This window comes from Hetaerina americana, unplaced genomic scaffold (assembly GCF_022747635.1).
Source record: "Hetaerina americana unplaced genomic scaffold, ioHetAmer1.1.p SCAF_3, whole genome shotgun sequence".
NCBI lineage: Eukaryota > Metazoa > Arthropoda > Insecta > Odonata > Calopterygidae > Hetaerina > Hetaerina americana.
The window spans coordinates 12,896,023-12,917,446 of record NW_027286874.1 but is presented as its reverse complement, the minus strand read 5'-3'; the positions used below and the strand labels follow the sequence as shown (position 1 = coordinate 12,917,446).

General features: G+C 35.5%; 1 protein-coding gene across 1 annotated transcript in view; it reads left to right on the top strand.

The window, feature by feature from the left end:
* LOC139691081 (putative protein kinase C delta type homolog) overlaps positions 1 to 12,666 on the top strand; it is a 46,850-nt gene extending 34,184 nt beyond the window's left edge. The window contains exons 10-14 of the mRNA XM_071588824.1: positions 2,893 to 3,031; positions 3,801 to 3,989; positions 8,737 to 8,877; positions 10,634 to 10,855; positions 11,787 to 12,666. Of these exons, the coding sequence (XP_071444925.1) occupies positions 2,893 to 3,031; positions 3,801 to 3,989; positions 8,737 to 8,877; positions 10,634 to 10,780 (616 nt within the window). The 3' untranslated portion in view covers positions 10,781 to 10,855; positions 11,787 to 12,666. The remainder of the gene's footprint in view (positions 1 to 2,892; positions 3,032 to 3,800; positions 3,990 to 8,736; positions 8,878 to 10,633; positions 10,856 to 11,786) is intronic.
* Positions 12,667 to 21,424: the final 8,758 nt, after the last annotated feature.

Here is a 21,424-nt window from a genome sequence, read left to right as displayed (position 1 = left end):
AGGACTTGTTTTTTCCCAGATGGACGGACGGGCGGAGGTTTCTCTGGCTGGGTTCAAGAGAGATGAGTCTCAAGAAAGGCTGGAGGTCGGTGATAGTTGGCTCTCAGGACTTTCCAAGTTCGGATCGTTCGTTTGCAAAACCTCTGTAAAGTGACCTCGCTCCGCTTCGTCATGAACTGATTATTGGAATAGCGATACGACATCAAATTTTCCATGAAACTGGGCAAAACCGGGAAAGAGACTCGTGACATACTCAAGGCAGCTTATGGTGATCACGCCACGGGTAAATCAGGATTTTTGAGTGGCTCAAATTGTTTCGGGAAGGTAAAGAAGATGCTGAAGAAGCCGAACGCCCTTCGACCTCAAAAAGTGACAAAAATCTTGCAAGAGACAAGGCTTTGTCCGATAGAGACCGCAGACTAAGTGTTCACATGTTTTCTGATGAACTTGGCATTCCAAATAGTGATTTACATTCCCTTGTGACCGAAAAGATGGGCATGAGAAAGGTATTTATGAAGTTGGTGCCGTGATTACTCTCGGACGAACAAAAGGAGACTCGCACACGGATCTGCCAAAAGCTTCTCGACCATGCCCCAATTTACAACCTTGAAGTTGCCCCACCAGACTTCTTCCCCCTCTGCCCCCTCAAACACTTACTGAAAGGACGTCATCATGACTCGGTGGAATTGTTACAACAGACCGTAAAGAGAAAGCTTAACAGTAGTCCGGGCGCCGCCTTCCAGGAGGCGTACAAGAAGTGGAAAAACAGCTGGCTGCGGTGCGGACGCAAAAAGGTGGCACCTCGAAGACTTTTGAGTGAATGTATCAATTCTGGAAATAACTTTTTTTTAATCGACTCAGTACTAATAATTTTGTCGTAGACCATGTATGGTCCACCATACCAAAAGAGAAGGAAGTTACTAGAATGTGCCATAATACGATGATGAGTTTACGAAAATTTTGACGTCGGAAAGAAAGCGCCATTCTTTTACACGTTCGGTATGATACATAACGATCAATTAAATGCCCTAACTCTCAATTTCTATAACTATTGATGGTTACACGTGTCATCATTATTGATTTAAGATTCAAGTAAGGTGAAAATCATAATTAATTTATAATTTCTACGGTATAAAGGGAAATAGTAATATCAGGAGAACTGAAAATCTGTGTCTGTCTGTACTGTAAAATAAGGGTCATAAAAGACAAATAAAATTTGCCAGTTCCAGTGGCGAAACGAAGAATACTGTTTTAAAGAATAATTACTATAAGTACTATTTTCTCCAATGGCAGTAATGGATAGTTTTAATGTATCATGTAGAACTTTACCCTTAGGAAATTAGATTAGGGCCAAAATACTGTTAAATTATATCTACTGGTTTTTATAATGCATCATATTTAGCATTTATCCACCACCTTTGATGGATTAGTCATCAGAATGGAATAATTAACAATTTAATGCAAATTAAAACCAAATATCGGCGGTATAATGTAATTAAAATCAGCTTTTCCCACACAGAAGTCATATGGGTAATATATAGGCACGGCTACAAAGTATTCGAGTTTCATCTTTCCTAACTAGTAGACATAGCGTTCTTCAACAATTATAAACTTAGATAAAGTAAAATACTCTCGGAATTCAAATTAACTAAGAGCATTAACATGCTATTACTAGTAATTATGTAAGCATAGCATTAAATGTTTATGGAAACAGGAGCCTGTGTTCCATTACAGTCTGTTCATAAGAATTCTACTCCTCTACCATGGAGATGGATCCAGATTTTTCTCTTTGAAATGAGTTCCAAATAATTGCAATCCATTTGTAATTAATATTCATAGTTTTACAATTGCCTAAGACCATAAATAAAAAAAAATCCTATAATTATTCAATAATTAAAAATTGAATAGTATGAACAATATGCAGATGCACGTATTTTTATAAAATTAAAGGCTGCTAGTATCAGTAAATAACATCCATCTTGTTATTTAAACTTTTTTTACTCGATCCTAATCCATTACTTCACTTCTTAGATGACATGAAAGGAGCTTTCATTAAATAATATGTTCTCCATTCTTCCTTAAGATTCCCTCAGCATGTTCGGTACGATCTTTTTTTTTTGAACTGAATAAAAATGGAATTCCTGTCTTGGAGTTGGATGAGCATGATTGCATTTTAACAAATTTTCCTGAAAAATCTTATAATTATAATGTCTAAAAAGTCCTTCATTAGCAGTTCTAATATTTTACTGAAATGATTTCGCAGTAAATCGATAAAGTGAAGTTTACAAAGAAAATCATCCTCCTAAAAGGTTTTAAATTTGGATATATGTTTTATGATGGAGAAATAAGATGCAATTTTTCAACTTTCAAGAAATCGACAGCACAAATTTATTTTGTATAAATACAGATATATTTTAACAGTATTTTTTTCCAGTAAAATTAGAATTATTTTCATCATGCGTGTAGCTGAATAATTCTAATTAAGGTCTCGGTGTCAATAGTCTTGATGGCTATATACGCCTTGGGAGTTCAAACCCACATATGAGACTCGATGAATAATGAATGGTATTATTTTATTCATAAACTCGTTTCAGTTTCATTTTCATAAAGCAAGTGCCTTTTTACCATGAGATAAAGGTTATACTTCAGATGATATTTTTCTGCTAAGGCACTTCATAATTTTATGAATAATACGTTCAGAATTTTACATGTTTATATGTGTTTTCTATAGAGTACTTTAAAACCCTTAATTCAATACAATGATAATGCATGGTTCCGTCACTACAATAGGAAATTAGGAATAACATATAAAGTGTTTCATTAGTGAATATCCCTATATAATTCATTTCATATTTTTCCAATATATCAACTGCTGATTAATGGCACGCAAAGAGATTTGAAGCTGGACAACGTACTTCTTGATTATGAAGGCCACGTCCGCATTGCTGATTTTGGTATGTGCAAGTTGCGCATTTATTTGGATCGCACCACAGACACATTCTGCGGTACTCCTGACTACATGGCGCCTGAGGTAATTTCTGAACAAAAATATCTTTCAAACAATCTACCTCTCGGGAAATTATCAAAAGAAAATTTTAATTTACGGCATCATATATTTAAAATGTATCTTCTGATATCCACCCGAGTCTCAGGAGAAGGAGCAAAATGGATTTTGCATTAAAAAATTAGCCATTTTTAAGGTAGTTAAAACAAGAATTTGAATTTCTGATTAAAAAACCTTGGTGATTGCTAAAACTATTTCAAATAAATGGTGCTTTGTGACTGTCTTATTTAAGTTTTGAATTTTGTACTTTTCAACTCCATTTGTGGTATTTCTTATTTGTTTGGCTATATGAAATCCCCGTTGCTGTAATGCTCTCTGTATATTGAAGTCCCTTTCTAGTGTCTGTACGTACTTCAATTCTCATAACAAAATAATCTCGAATTTAACTTACTTCCTCTTATTTAAATTATAAGTGATGATTGCGTAGTCGATATTTCAGCTTAACGTTAGACCTCTCCTATCTTATGAGAAGAGTAAATCATTTGTGATATCTTTAAGGTGAAAATATTTACTGCTCATACCAAATCCTTCACTTTTTAACGGTGACTCATTTAATGTCAGTAGGGGGCTTAAGTTGAGACGAACTCCTTTTTTCATCTTTGAATTTTATTAAGTTTACCAAAGATTGGAATTTTGAAACCCACTAACCATCAATTTTTCGTCATGAGTCGGAGCAGCGTTGCCGTAAATGATTGTGTTGACTGAATTATTTCTTTGTCGCTCTCTTGCGATGTAGATCATTAAGGGACAGTTGTACAACCAGAGCGTGGACTGGTGGTCCTTTGGAGTGCTTCTTTACGAGATGCTAACGGGTCAGTCTCCATTTTCTGGACCAGACGAGGATGAACTCTCCGCCGCTATATGCCATCAGCAACCGATATTTCCGCGCTACCTGACAAGGGAAGCTAAGGACATTCTCATTCTGGTGAGTCTACATGGAGTATTTTGCATTAATTCAAGTATTTTTGGATTTAGAAAATCTTTAACTTTTTTCACTTTAAAACAAAATTAAATTTTCCAAATTCCGTGTTGAGAAAAATATTTTCTGATTTTGCTTTGATAATAATAATTTTCTTATTATACAATTAAAGTTTTCAACAGTGGACTTTTTTATCCATTGGCTATGTTTTGCATTTAAATTTCTGCTGTACAACTAGCATAGGATTACTATACCCGTGTCATCAATGATACATGTTTAAGCATGGGTACTTGCACGTCATCAACCTATAAATTTATTTTTTGATTTAGTTACATAAATTATCAAATAGTTTTATATGGCATTTGCACGTTGCGTGAATTTAATGATATCCTGAATGAAGCGGTATGTTTACAACAAAATTATCATCTCTTTAGTAGAGCAGAACATAGTATATTTCCGGAAATTATCTTACTGCTAAGGGTACCTCCCCTCATTGTGAGCTACAATATTGACTGTAGTGGAACACCTTGTGCCTTTGTCATGGTCCCTAGAGCTGCGCTGATAGTATCAATGGTAATAAATGCTCGTAGTAGGATAACCCAAGCCACGGACCCATATACAGCGGAGAGGGAGGGAGCCATCGATGGATGACAATAATATTGAATAAAAAGGTAGAAATAAGCGTAGTTAACATAGAGCAAGGGACTTATGGAATATTATTAGTAGAAGCAAAAGCTGAACCAACGAACGTGGTCATCCTTCAGGCCTGCATGACGCCATGTAATCATAGAGAGGAAGAGGTCGACAGGGTGAACGATCAATTGCAAGAAATAATCGCGGGTGTACCTAGCAGGAAACATTTGATAATGATGGTATATAGACACGTGATGGTGAGCGAAGGAAGAGATTGTGGTGGGATACGGAAATACGATTTAGGAACGAGGAATGGCTGCGGAGAGAAAGCAATAGTGTTCTTCATAAGGCAGGGGTTAATCATAGGGAACACTTGGTGTGGACACCACAAAAGGCGTAGGTCCACATCGAAAAATCCAAAGGATTCATGGAGGCTTTAATTATGATGTATTATGGTTGGGCATAGATATAGAAACACCTTGATCAATTCTTACAGTTTACCTGGAGCAGATGCGGATTCAGACCATAATTTAGTAAAAATGAAGTGTTAAATCTAATTCAAAACGATAAAAGAGCCAAGAGGATTCAGGGAATTGAATGCAGAAGCTCTAATTAATTGGATTGAAAAGGAAGGAGAGTAGGGTGTAGGGAAAATAATGAGTGAGGAAAGGGGGTTGAGTGTTATATAATAAAAATGGCCTCATATCAGTTAAGGTATATCAAAAGAAATTAAATACAAAATAAATAGAAATGACACGGAAATCATGGATAAGTGATGATATGATTAAGATGATAGATGAGAAAAGGAAATGGAAGAATTTAAAAGAAAGGTCAGTTTTCGAGCAGAAAAATACCTAAGCTATCGTAATTGGTCAAATAGGAGAGCAAAAACTAGAGAAAGTGGAATTAGTTAGTTTACGTATCTCAGAAGTGTCTTGGACGGACGGTGGAAGTAGTAGGGGCGTAAGAAGAAAATTTATGCCATCCAAAGAAGCTTTCACACGGAGGGAGAAATTGATGATGGGGGCTTAATGTAAAGGTCTTAAGGAAAGATTAGTGAATATTTTTGTGGAGGGTGGCATTGTAAGGCAAAGAAACTAGATCATTTTAGTCAGATAATAGATGTACATTGGAGGTTTTGGAAATGTGGATATAAAGAATGGCAAGAAAAACAAACATATAGGTACTAGGCATGATGGGGTGAAGAATAGAAAATATTTGGGATAAATCCTAAGGAGGAAGGAAAGGTAGATTAAGGTAAGCATAATCCTACTTATAAACGCATAGCATTGTGATTCGCGATGAAAAGCTAAAAATTGTGGTAGAGGGGAAAGCGTTAGGTAAAATAGGAATGGAGATGAATAGGGAATGTATGTTTGAGAGAGTGAAAGGAGGAAGGAAGTATGAAGCATTGAATAGCAGTTTAATGCAGGCTGTCAGGTTGTGTCATGTTGCATAGAGCTAAGAAATGTAACGATGCCAAGTATTTAGTCTATCAAGCGGTAGACTGCCAAATAATAATAATAATAATAAACGATACCTTCTTCGGCATTTGCAATATATTCCTGAGAGCTCAGTTCCTAGTTCATCATCGCTGATCATAAACCTTAAGTCACACAGCTCTCCACTCAGTTTTTTCATCACCTAGCATCATTATGCTCATAATATTTAATCGATAATTAATCGATTTTAAAAATACCCAATCATAACATTAGTATGTCCACTTTTAGGTTTTCCAGTCATCCACAGGTCCGAAGTGATCGTGCATTCCATATTCCTGTCCCAAACTGTTAATCTCACTTGACTGTTGTACTCTCTCTTAAATTTCCTCCGGGTATTCCAAACTGGACGGGGGTCTAAGTTACCTCCGGGATATTTCTCTAGAGAGAGTTCCATCATGTCTTTTAATTAAAATGTGAAAGGGCAATGTTTGCTCCCCACCGTGGTGAAAATTTGGAGGTTTTTGGATTGGAGACATTTTTTGGCGGCCGGTTTCCGCATTCACAGCGTCTCCACAGTTTTCCACATCAGCTGAGAAATCTATTTTACCCTAAAATGAACCCACACCGACTCCCTAGAGCCGTTGATTAATGTCCTCAGCTATCTATTCGTCGCATAGATTCGCTGTTTTGATCGGCCTCACTGTCATTAATGTGTATTATCTATATTCGATAACTTCTATTCAATACTATTATTCCATTTTAGATTTTAAATGGGGTAAAACAAAGCCGATGTACATTATAGAGGAAATGAAAACACCTAAATTAAAAAATAGAGAACCTGATAAGATTAATTTATCAGGAAATTTTTTTTTTCCTTTTTCTGCGCACCATTAGCCCCCATCATCAAGTTAAGATAGAATGAAGCACAAGAATTGTTTGACAACCAGTGAAGCCTGTAGCTGAATAATGGTGCGCAGAAAAAGGATAAAATACTTTTAAATAAAATTTTCCTGATAGAAATTACTGTCAATTATGTCTATTCATTCATTCTTTTAATTAATTTTAGAGACTAATGGGCCTCACGAATAATGTAGTTTTTTTGTGTTTCATATTTTAAAAATGCAAACAGTATTTATATATATAAAATAATCATGTCTAATTAATTACTATTATTATATATTTATCGGTATTCAATATTTTAATACCTGCGTAAGTTGTAATAATTATTGATTTCAATTTTGTAGTTTGATCAGAAATCTAATGATATTGCTTGTATTAGTAAGAGGACAAATAAACAATATTAATCTTTTATTAAATTTTAAATTTAAAAGATTCAATTAAACATCAGTAAAATAATCTATGGACAGGGAAGCGTTGTATTTTTTAAGCATTCATCTTCTTTAACCCAACTGGATTTCCGTTCGGTACGACATAAAATTTGGTCAATCGTCTGTTATCGGTTAATTACGACGAGAAATGAGACAATAAACAACTGTGGGTCGATGAAATGGAGGATTTTAAGCGTAGTGGTAAAATAGTCTACACTCTTATCAGATATCGACTGGGATAAATTTCCTAATTTTATTTCAAAATGGTACATACTATATATTTAGATGCATTAGGTGTAATTTTGATGAATTCCAAAAATTAGGCATTAATTTGTGATTAATTCCAAAAAATATTTTTTTCAATGATTGTAGAAAAAGCCTTCATAATGATATTTGGCAGCAGTTTGATGACCATCGCGGAACAGTTGTAAATGTACTAAACTCCACGCTGAGATCGTTAAAACCAATAAGTACCCGTTCGAGGAGGATACACAAAATATGTGCGGTATCGCTTAAAAGGAACGCAATTCTAGAAATACGTAGAAAAAATGGGAATTAAGGGCTTTATTAACCAGTTATTTTTTTCTCTAGTGGTGTTGATAGTTCAGTAGGTAGACCCAGACCACTTACCTAAGGGCCCGAGTTCGATTCCGGGTGACTTCTTTGGCCACACTCAGCTTCGCTCAACTGTGTGGGTTTTCTTAGAACTTCCTGGGTAACCACAGACGGCACAGGGAAAGGAAATACCCTCCGTTCGTACCCTTCTAACTTTGCACGCGCCATGCCTCGGTGATTTTTTAGTTTTGTTTAGCTAAACGTTCCTTTGAATTGTCCGCAGTCAATTAAGATTCAACCCAATGGATTTTATTCAAGAATGGAGAAAATTTTGAAGCTTCGAGCCAGTTAGAATAAGAGCTATTTCTTTGTTATTTTTCACCAGAATGGAAAAATAATGACAAATGGCAGATCCAAAGAAATGCCAGTTTTTTCAGTCATGGTGGTAATCGTCTCGGTATCCTGCCAAGTCATAACATTATGATGAAATATGAGATTGTCTGACGAATTTAAATGCAAAATAAAAATCTTTCTTCCCCCTCAATCCTAGCCTACAGCACAAGCAGAAGAAACCAAGATAATTAAAACACATTTCACTTTGGGAATCTTGTCTGTCTTATCTTTCGTTGGTTGGAGTCCGAACAACCCATTCAACGCGTAACGCGAGGGATGTTTTAAGGTGAAATATTGCTTTTGCGTGACTTGAGTCTTATCTTCATTGCTAAATTCATATTTCCTTTCCATAAAACGTGTTCGCTGACCATATGGGATCCAACGATCCAATCGTTCGAACAGTTGCTGGAGAAGGATCCCACCGTCCGGTTGGGCTCACAAGGCTGTCCTGCGGGAGACGTGGTCGATCAGCCGTTCTTCGAGGCGATCGACTGGCCTCGCCTCGAGCGGAAAGAACTTGAGCCTCCCTTCAAACCTCGCATGGTAAGGACTTCAGTGGGTATTTTCTTTATGCACTAAAAGGGGACTCGATGACTGCTCCTGAAGGAAAGCTTGTCTCTCAAGGGCGTAGAACATATTTTGATAAAAAATAATCATAAGAAAAATCTGAGTCACTTGTATGACGTACGCTTATCATTCGTATGTGCGCATATTAGTATCTATAAACATCTGTTTTAAGCCGGTGATCGAGAAATATATTAAGTCTGAAGTTAATAATGAGCAAAATACATTGCATTTATTCAATCTTAGGAAGCGTATTTTGCCCTAAATAATAACTTTCTATTTCAGGCTTTTACTCAATTGTTACCATTTCACGTATAACTCCTGTAGTATTGGCTAAATTATCACATTAATTCAGAGGTGAAAGGTAATTGATGCATAGATAACAACTTTGACTGTGTAAAGGACATTACAATAAAAGTTTCCTCACGTTGCAACGAGCGTCTTCTGGAGCGAATCTTTTCGCTACTCAAGACGGAAATGACACTAACTTTCTTTTTTCGAAATCCATCACTGACTTCATAACTTCAAGCAATGTTGTGTTAATTCATACCGCATTATTGGAATACTATGGCGTTTGAATCACCAATACGATGTTCAGGAAGCCATAATACTGAACCACGAAGTAATTGTTCTTTGAGTTCGTATTGATTGGCTCTCTCCAAAAGTAAACTTCTTCTTAAGCAATTTTATATAAATTTTTATTTAAAAGATATGTCAGTTCATATCTTTGTGTGTGATCACTTTTAAATAGTGAACTAATTCGTATTTTTATGGCGTATTGTTATATATGAGAAAATTATGACGATTACCCGCAATGGATTTAGTTATTCAGCAAAGTAATTTGGGTGATGGTGAACGGTGTCATTTGTAATCGTTTAACAGGGAATTTCTGATAACTTTTCATTTAGGAATTGAAACTCCAAGTGCCATTGTTGTTAGTTGGCAGGCAATCACAAAATACGTGAAGCAATTTTTGTACAACTTAATAGGGACCTCGTATTATGAATAGTGTAGAATATACTAAACTCTAATATTTATCTATGTCATTACATTTCTGGAGCTTTTTAATAAACGACTGTCGAGTTTAAGTTCATCGTTTAAAAATTTCAAACGCCGGAAATAAACAATGAAATATGTGGTGTAATAGACTTAACAAACAAATATATAACGCTACATTTATAACGCATGTTTTCTATTATGCCCGTGCTCCCATTGCCTGACTAACTAATGCTCAAGGCAATGTATCCTAAGTAAACGCATACTAATGTATGTATGTACTCAGTAGGGAATTGAGTCTTCATGATGCTATTTTTATGGAATTAAATGATAGCTACGTAATAATGAATACGATGGTCGAACCATACAAAGCAATGCTACTAATATCTACTTATAATTCCCGTGCATAAATATTAAGAAAATTTCCCTATTGATTTTGCATTAATATCCCTGGTTCTGTTCTTTGAACTTATGTTTGTAATCATAAATAATGCCCAAGAGTTTTAATGGACTCTTTATACTTTTCAATTACATTATTGGCCAAATATTACACAATGTTCTATATACTTATAGGAAATCGAGTAAATCAGTTAGGAATGACCATATTAGCTACATAGCACTCCATGGTGCTGTATTTTCAATGCTTGTTGTTTGAAAATTACAACATTCCATCCTTATATAAGTTATAACTTGACGGTGAAACCAACGTTTTACTCGTTTTCTTTCTTCCAACCTGTAGAGACATCCGTTGGACCTGCAGTATTTTGACTCCACCTTCACGATGGAGAGACCACACCTTTCACCAGTCGATCCGGAGATCTTGCGCTCCATGGACCAAAGTCAGTTTCAGGGTTTCTCGTACACAAACCCTAATGCCATTGATTGAGAGCTTTTCATATTAGCTTCATTTGTTGTTGGTACCTGAGCCTATCAGGAAGAAATACTTGGGACAAATCCTAAGGTGAGTACTGAAAATGTTCAATGCGCATAAAATACATAAAATCAGGAAATGCTGTCAAGGAATGGCATGGAAGTATTATTGAACAATCTTTAAAAGGATTTTGTAATGCCCTAAAAACCAATGAAATTCCAGTCCAGGTATATTGAATTACACACATGCATATTATTATTTTAAAAAATTAATATTTTCTCTTTCATTTTGTTGGTATGTTCGCCGAAGCACTTATTGATGTTATCGTTTTGTTAGCTTGAATCTTAACACTTTAATTATCTATAAAATGATAAATGATGTTCTTCAATGTGTATGTCCTGCACAGCCAATTAGTTATAAGTTCTACCAACATATTTTAAGTACAAAATTTTCCGGACAAATGTGCACATCCATATAGTTATTTTAATATGTTTACTCATTAATTGAATTTCTTCATTAAAGAAAACTATTTACAAATTTGGAACGTATGAACGAATTCTTAGAGAAAGGTGATAATCTAGAATTATGGTGCGCAAACTGTAGCCATTCCAGCGTATCATATAATCTAAAATAATCAAGGTCTGCTATTTGAATTCGGAGAACTATACATGAAAAAATTAAATGTTCCATTTTCCATTGAATTAAAACTGGTTATTTTTTTCAAAATTAGACGATATCTTGCGCTCGTAACTCAAACTGTAATGGCTGTGATATTTCTGTGCATAACGTACAATTAAAATTGGTGTAATGCTGGGGAAAAATTACGATCCATCATCTCTCAAATTCAAACTGTCGAAGTAGTTGTGCAAAATTAAAAAAAAATAAATGCAAAATAAAAATATTCTCAGAAAATTTAAAAAATGCTGACCTTGAAGTTATTTTTCCATTAATTGACTAGGACATTGGATTATTCCTCTTAAGCCGGTGAATGTTTAATGATATATATTCATTCAATTTTCAGGCTGGTGGGACGTCTCCAAAAGTTGGAAGTGATAGGTAATTAATATTCATATGCTGCTGATATTCCAAAGTTTCTTTGGTGTGAGGAAAAAGTGGAACAAGCCTTATGACTGCTTTAACATCGATACATCTCTTGAGATGTTTTTGTAAATAAAATTCTCAAATTCTTATTTACATGAATATGTATCAGGGTGGTATCACTAATTCCTGGTGGTACTTCTCAAATATTTCCTTCATGGTACAATAATGCTGCATATTTAAATAGGACACATGCAGCATTGATATTAACTAAGATTTAAGATACAATAACAATCAACATTTTAATTTATTAAGCATTTATAAAACTAAAACCTGTTTTATATGTCTGAGGTATTGGTTGAGCTATTGAGAGCAATGTGTAAGTAAGATCTCTTATTTTAACCTTTTTTTACTTTGCTTCTTGAAATCTGACATTTCTCATTCCTTTGGTAGAATCATTGACCAATGGTCAGGTATTTGCCATTATGTGATGGATTTGTATGTAAATAATACTATATCGCCGCGTTAGTGTATAGTTTCAAAAATTAACTACTAAGCATTTTAAAACAAATAATAATGTTGCTTTGAGCTTTTGGGAGCTCTTGTATGTACTTTGTAAAGCGCTAAAAGTAATAACGGTTTTTAATTATACCTGGTTACGGCCAACACTGCATTTGTATACATCGGCATAAGATTTTGTGATATATATTAATGTTTTGTACGAATTAAATATAATTATTAGCAATTAAGAATGCAACTGTGTTAGTCTTCATGAAATATGAGCAACTGTAATTGGATATATTGAAAAAGCTCTTCAAATATTTTAACATGAATTACAACGTACTTTGGCTATTAGAATATTATTTCACTTTAAAATTCTTTCAGAATAAAATAATGTCAATATTAGTTACTTATTTATTATAATATATACGTTTGCATGTTAATATTATCTTTCAACAATTCTTCATTCGGTGGTGGGTAATGTGTAATTATTTTTTCTACCTGGCTTAATCACTCGAGAGAAAAACTAGTGGTCTTGGTTCGTGTACCCTTGCACTAGACCAGATATAACGATAATTATATGTAGACAATGTAGAAAATATCTTTAGAATTGACAAGAAATACACTTACACGTTGAAAAATGAAAGATCAATACAAATGAGGATCCAATAATTGTCATTACCTAGCATAAAGCGTCCTGTTTTAAAACAAATCAGCTAATTTTTAAAACATCTCGTTTGAATACTGTTAACGCTGGTATTTTTTCTATGATATGTATTGTTTATATGATTTTCAAAATCCTTCTAGACCTTATATGAAAAAGTTTGTCAATTTCGCGAATTTCAAGTAAACGATTGGCATTGGCTCCTATGTAAATTACTGTCCCTCTTGCCGAACTCGACATATATACGTATACGTTGAATTTATCCTATAAAATATTCCATTTATACACTTTCCACAGGTTTACTCCTGACTAGCGCATCCTCTATTGCAAAAATTGCGGAAAAATTAAAATAGAAAATCAATTAGTGCCTCCAATTTAGAGAAATGGTTCACTCTTTATCGACTATCATTTTCGATTCCTGAGATTAGATTTTTTAAAGTTAGGCAAATAGCCTAAAAATGTTAACCATTTTGATTATTTTTACCAGCGGCCACTGTTTTTTCAAAACATTTCTCCCCGCACTGTAAAATAGGCATAGAGTATACTATTACCTGTGAGCATGTGGTTAATGAACAATTTAATGCTCTATTCATCGGTGCCCTACTCCGCAAAAATCATCATTATTATTATTTTCGAAGCCATTAATACTTGATATTAAGACGCTGCATGTACTATTGACGTTGACCAAAGTTTATGCTGCCGCATCAAAACAAAATCGCACTATAATAGTGAAGAGCATCATATCAGTTTTCACCAGCCGTGTTATCTCCGATCCCCATGGACATGTGCAAATAGCCTCAGCTGTAATTCGTTTCCCATAATAACTACTGCTCCTCTTTGCTAAGCTTCCTTATTTCTGGCCTCCGCGTAAATTATTCTTTTATCATTACTTCAGAATATGTTCACTTTTCGCATGATTCAAAGTTCATTCTTCTGGATTAACACGTGAGTAATTAAAAATGCCAATGCAACTAACGACCCAAGTAAAATGAACTCAATACAGTATTTCTCATTTTTTGCATTTATAAGCGTCAACCGAAATGAACAATTGCATTTCATAAAGTATTCTATGGTTTAGGGAGAAATTCTTTTAAGTTTCGTTTTCCATCTAGATGTCCCGGTCGAAAGTGAAAATACTAAAATTAGAATAAATCACTTATTAGTTTAATTTCTTACTAATTTGAGATTTAAAATGAGGTCTAGCATAAGAAAAAGTTCCTATATTTGTCGAAAAAACAGCTGAAAATGGGTTGAAATCATTATGTGAGTAAATTAATCTCGCAATTTGTTATAGAGCATATTGCTAAGTAACACAAACAACCACCTGACCGCACGTAATCAACCTTAGGAACACAAATTTCGGTCCACAATTTTAGTATTTTCTGAATATATTTTATTCATGCATTTTTAAGTTTTTCTATCCCCATAAAGATACTGCATTTCTAAGATTTCCGAGGATAAGGAAGCATATCTCCTGTGATTATTCAATTGAGAGTTATCCTTAATTAGTTCTCATTCAAGCACGCATTTTTTGCAGGAAGATGAATAATATTTTTTTATTCTTTAGATTGGAAATAATAATGAATCTTTATGGCGTTATATTTCTAAATAGCGCTCCAAACCTTCACCTCTATGTAGATAATTTCTCGTTTTTTTTAAACTTGTAGATTTCAAAAGGTAGATTTTAGTGAGAATATTTTGACATAAGAGTGTAGGAATCTTTTGTGCTCTTTAATAATGAAAGCTCGAGGAATGTTGGTCCGCAAACATTTTACATGATTTATCAGTGGTCAATATCACTCTAATGGTTTCCCGAGGCAATATTGCCTCCTCTTCGAGGACCAGCTAGAGTTGAGGTAGCTAAATATGGCTGCTAGCGTTTAGCTGTCACTCTATTTACTCCCCTCGCTGTCATTGGCCCAGCTCACATATCTGATGACGACACTGGAGTACGTGCACCGAAGTAAATTCCTCAATTAGCAACAGTAACGCTTACAAATATCTTATCCACTAACGGCAGTCCCTGCAAATAATTTAGAGTTAAACATGTCTTCCATCAAATGGAACATAGGTGCCTGGTTTCATCATCACTAAAATTGGTTGAAATCGAACGACCTTTTGCCATTTTGCGGCCTATACATAGGCAAATGCATTGCATTGATCTGCTAGTCTGTTTACTCGACCAATGACTCCATAGAAAGACTGTAAGGGTCTCTTAACCTGTGATGGGGGTGCCTTCCATCTCTGTCTAAAATTCTATAACTTTTATTTTCCTTTCATATATACTATATTCCCCATTACAATTTACCATTGTTTCATACATTTCCCTTGAGCATTACCTAAATGCTTAGTTAGCACAGCCTCCAATAGAACATAAATGCTTAAATGGTATTCAAAGAGTAGTAGCCTGACCAAAATGCTACCCAACCCCATAACCAACTTCTCTTTTTACTTCTATTTTCGTATATTTGTATGGTTATATGGTTGGCCTCCTAATATGGGTTGACCATTAAGGCCAGATGCTACCAAATTCGACCGTATCTGCTTATTACAAATAATATGTGCTCTCATTACCTTTCCTCCAAATCATCTAGGGAAAACACCAATGCGTAGGAAACACTGACAAAACACAAGAACACAAATTCAGTTCAGTCTTTAATATTCAAAACGGGCTCTTTTCCAATTTCCTCAATAAAAATAAGGGAGGACTTGTGGCATGCATCTTTTTTTTAATGAATTTGAGTAAGTTACTCCCATGCTGTTAATTAAATTCTTGTGCTTTATTAAATGAATTTACTGAATACAGGTACAGGGGTCACACTTAAAGGGTTTGAGACGAGAAACGTTTCAAAATCTTTAAGTGAGACCCCTGTAATTTTCTTCACATATATTGCGAATCTTCCGCATTGCTTAAATAGAAAAATATTTATTGAAAGGTCCTAAGCTACTAGCTTTATATTGTCTCGTGAAATGACAGCACTTCTCGAAAAATCAACCGCACTTCTTACACTCCAATGTAGTGTATCCTAAAAGGAAGAACTAACAAGCTAACGAAAGGCTCAATGAATGATCAACTGATGAGTAACAGCTCTCACATATATATATATATATATATATATATATATATATATATATATATATATATATATATATATAATTATATATTTATATATATATATAATTTTATATATATATAATTATATATATATATATAATTTTTAATTTTGAAATGTATTCTGGAGAGGAATTGAACGCTTGGAACAAGATTTATACTGGCAGTATTTACAACCCCGCCTGGTGTAATTTCTCCCACATTCAATAATATGACTTTGCAAGTCACTACATCCGTCTGGAACCAACCCTCTAGAAAAATAAGCAAAACGGAATCACAAAAATGGACACTATTCCTACAGTCCATTTTATGTGAACAAAACCACAGGGGGCTTGGATATTTGCATCCCATTACAAAGCTCTGAGCTCAAACGGCACCCAAAGTTTGCTGACACATTTTTATTTCAATATGGATAAAAACACGGGAACCCAGTGCTGGAAAAAGAGGATGTTTTCCGTCCCAAAAAACCAGGAGCATAAAATCTCAAGCTAGCTTCCAACAATAAATCCTCAAGGTTATTGCTGACCTTTGGTCCCCTTCTTCTTCTTTTACTACTCAAGGAATAAAGGAAGTTAATACCTATAAAAGTTATGCGTCCAGTTTTGAATAGGTCCGTTCTGCAATGCGACTGACTCTTTGAGAAAAAAAATGTTAGCCAAAACTCATCCTATTCTGTTCGCCAGAACTCTCAGCGTGACTAATGTAGGAGGAGTGGAAGGAGCTACCCTCTATGGGAACAAATGTTACCAGCTACACGAGCAAAGTATATCAGCTTCTGAAAGCTACACTCCTGTCTTCCTGCACGATTGTAAAAATTTAGGAAAAAAGCAACTATGAGAAATGAAATTGAAATATGAAAAAGAGTAACAAAGAACGTGATTTAAATAAAGATAAAATAATAAGGACGATAAAGGAACCGAAACTGTCTTCAAAGGAAATAATTAATGATTCATTTGTCGCTTGAGACGATGGCCACTGCAGCGCGACATGCATCTAAAATGTACGTAAAATTTAAATATCCCCTAGCCCTTTCCATGAATCTCTTTTCTGGTATAATATTCATCAAGGTTGTTCCTCCATATATAATTAACCGTATTTAGAGCGTGTCGATGCCAAATGAATCATAAACATAATTGCGTGTCCTTTATCACTGGAAATGTTTTATTGAGGTTATATCCTTCAAGTACGTGTATGAAGTATGATTAATTTACACTTTTCTCTCGTTCGAGCAAAATTGCAAAGGAAAACGTTGTCTAAGTTCGCCGCAAAACCACGTACACAGAATGAAACACGTAAATGAATTGAAACAATGAAAACTTTCCGACTATTGATGGTGGCAGTTAGTGTTCGAATTCTTTACCGAGAATAGGAAAAATAACTTCCTTATTATGGTTGTGTAATGAAAATTTCCTAGAGATTTTGTATTTTATTTGTATTTTTGATTGGCGCATAAACAGTTCTCGTCACGTAGACACGTGATAACAAGGATAAGGAGGAAAACGGTATACTCCTTTGTGAGTAATTATGTAAAAAAACCTTATCATTCGGTGGCTGGGAAGTTATTTTTTTCTCTAAATTAAAATTAAAAAGCTCCTAATACTCGCTACTCAAATGTTATGGAATGTGTTATCCAGCGTGGAATCAACAGTACTAGGTAAAATTCACCTTAAATCCTTGCAATCCCCTACCACGATTTCAAATCATATGACCATTGTCCAGCGTTTCTTTATTAAACTGATTAACATCTGTTTTATTAAATGCATCCATAAGCAAAAGCAATTCCAAAAACGAATTGATTCCACGCGCACTTTCTCTCTATCTCCGTCTCTAATTAAATAACTTAGTTAATGGTGATTAAATCCTATGTGTGGTTAATATTTTCATGATTTAAAAAATGCTGTATACTAAAAGCGTCCTAATTTCGAATTATCTGTCCACAGTAATCAAGGTAGATTGTCAGTTCAGTGGTTTATAATTTTACCATCTATTGCAGCCATGGTCACGGAAAGAAGAATTCACCGTAGATTTGACAGAGTGATATTGATTCTGTGACGGATAAATTCAACAAGTTGACTGGTGTCTTATTTATTTTATTAACTGTGCCGCGAAAAATTACGACAGCCTACAAATCGCCAGTTTTGGCGAATTAATCGGAGATGATATCAGAATGCACGGATCCCCTCCCTCGATCTCTCCTGGCGTTCGCCAAACCAGCGCCACCGATCCCCTATATATATATATATATATATATATATATATATATATATATATATATATATATATATATATATATATATATATATAGGGGATTCAAACAAATCATTTTCAACGTGTGACACCCGCCTACCTCGTCATAAATCTTGGCAGCTTTGTATACTGGCAAAACTGAACAGACGACGTCCGCCAGAGCCATCCCCGTTTCACCCGGCTTCTCTCCCCCATCGCCCTCCGCACCCTCGCCGCCTTCTTGCCTTATCCCGCGCCACCCCCCTAACCAACAATCCTCCGCCGCACCTGCCTCTCCCTCTGAGGGCCTCCCCTACCCCCGCAGACTATCCTTCTCATCGCTCCCCCGCGATCCCTTGAAGTGATCCCCACCCACTTCCTTCGCCACCCTCCCGCTTCACCCCCCACCCACTCGCCCTCGACCCAAGAGTCGCATCCCCGAACTCTCGCGCCCCCATCCCCTTCCGTCTCGATGCAGTCTTAGCGACTTATTCATTCAAACACTTCGGTGGCACTTCAGGGCACATCCTTCGTGTAACCGATGACGTCAATCAGCAATGCGCACGACAGTATAGTAACGATAAGATTGGAACGGTTTCTTTTTTCTTTCAAAGCCTTGCTTACGTGTTCGCGACCCGTTCCCATGCTGCTGAAGATTATCTGAGGAACGGTTTCAAGATGGACGATTGGGGGATGCTGTTAATTTTTCGCATCGATTAATTTCATCTAGGAGATCAAATAACACCCATTTGGAATTCCGGCTGTGAAGTGACGCGGGGAATTCAAATTTTTATTCTTTTCGTTTGGTCAGTTATTTGCAAAGAAAGAATTTTCACAGCAACTGCGAGGAATCCGTTCCACAGGCTCTAACAGCTCTTTCTAATTCTTATCACACCCTCGGTCATAAATTTAAGGCATCTTCCTTATATTCATAAATGCTGTAATATATTAAATGGTTGAGTTGGTAAATATCATCTTAAGAATATTCTCAGGTGGCCGTATCTCACCAATATTTTTATCAATGAATACTGAAATGCATCATGTTAGACTCAGCGTGGATTGATTATGATTAATGTGGAGACAAAACCTCAGCTCCTATTGTTTTTTTACATGTATGTGTTCCTCTTCTAACTGGAATAATCCGCAAACCCATGTGATCGTTTGCTTATTCATTTCCCTGCCCGATGTGGAATTTTCAGCAAAAATGTGAACTCTGAAAATAGCATTAGCATTCTTGAAAATTAGTATTAATTACTTAATAATGAAGTTTCCTGTCGTGATATATATATTTGTTTAAGAGTCCTCTAATGTCTACAAAATGGGAATAAGAATACCTAGATGTGCTGTCGGCTAACGGCAGTGAAGTGGGGCGAGACGAGGAGTGGGATGAGGGAAAGGTAAAGATTAGAAGTGAAAATGGTGATTCACGAGCCTCGATCGCTCGCTGGAGAATCCCACTATGATTAGTGTTTGCAGGATCAGCTAGATTTTGATGGCTATTTCAATGTGTTCCAGGTGCGAGAGATAATGTGCAGCATCTTGGTTAGGAATGTGGTGTGAGGGGAAACTTCTGAGGGGAACAAAAAACTAGTTAAGTCCACCATCATTCTTTCCTTGAAAATCCTAAAACAGATACATTAAGCTTCCCTTTAAATATTCTTTAAACTATTGTCTTCCCCTATTTTTAAACAACGTATCAATTTCTTTATCAAAAAAATATTTCAATACCTGCATTTTCGTGCCAATTATGGTACCCTTTACTCGTCATAAATCCAGTATATACTAAAATCAATGTCCCACAACGTTCCATATGTCCGCAACGGAAAGTATACCAGGCAAATAAAACATCCACTCATCATACTCAAGGGACATATTAAACACTTCAAATACAGCACAACAGAATTATGCAGAATCATCAAATTTCTAAAATAAACCAACAACTCTAAATCTCCCGTTGACTTACTCTCTTAAAGAGGCTCCCCGGACATCGCCTTGACCTCTACAAATGCAGTTTCATTCGACCTCGACCGACCTTGACCTCAAAGATAGCTAGTTATATATGAAGATTTATTTCCTCTAGTTTTCCGCAGGTTCCATATTTATGGCCTACAATGTCACAGAGATAAACAAGCCGCTGCATATTTAAATTAAGGCATATTTTCAGCTAGCTATACATGCATCATGATTCCGATCTTTCCGATCATCCCCTGATTTATAAAAATTACATTTCCCAGAATTTTAATAGCTTTAATTTTAATTGCAAATTATTCACTAAACTAAATAATGCAAGTAATCCTTCATTGGCAAAAAATGTCGGAACCCCTAAAAAGAAGAAACTTGCCTTTCAATTTGATGGAAATTTTTCCTATCAGGCAACAAAGGAATCTTCTAACTGGTGAAATATATTACATTTATGAATAGTTGGAGCTTTATCTTAGTGCAAACAGCTTGCAATTTTTCTCAACTCACCCGCGATACTGCTTTTAGCCTGTGTTCACAAAAAAGCAATCAAATCGACCGATTTCAAATGAAACGCCTTTCCCCATGCAGGTGGAGCACTTCACTCCACCTCCATGTCAGTTAGACAAGGTGAAGGTTACGGGAATTCATGTCTGACAGAGTGTAGGGCAGGGTTTTCCGCCGTAAATAAACAATAATTTTAAATGTGTTTAGCTGGAATACATAACAATAAAATGTTATGAAAACGTTGCATTCTGTTCTAATTGAACGCTGATTATACTGGCGGTTTTAAGGACCCATCCCAGAGATTAAAAAGCCGTCATTGCATTGAAAATAGTATAAATTAAGGAGAGAATCTGGCTGATTTGTGAAAACTTCAAAGAAATTCGTTATATATATGTATATATATATATATATATATATATATATATATATATATATATATATATATATATACACACACACACATACCAGTATATATACGAGGTCTGCTCAATTAAAATTCGCGAACTGGTAAAATATAGTGGCCATGACGCGGACTATAGCCCCACCCACTAGCAGCGCTAGTTGCCTGAGACCCAATGAGCCGTCTGTGCTTGGCGGATCGTCGAGCTGTGCGTATGGTGCCAGCTATGTTAGTTCCTATTGTTCTAGTTTT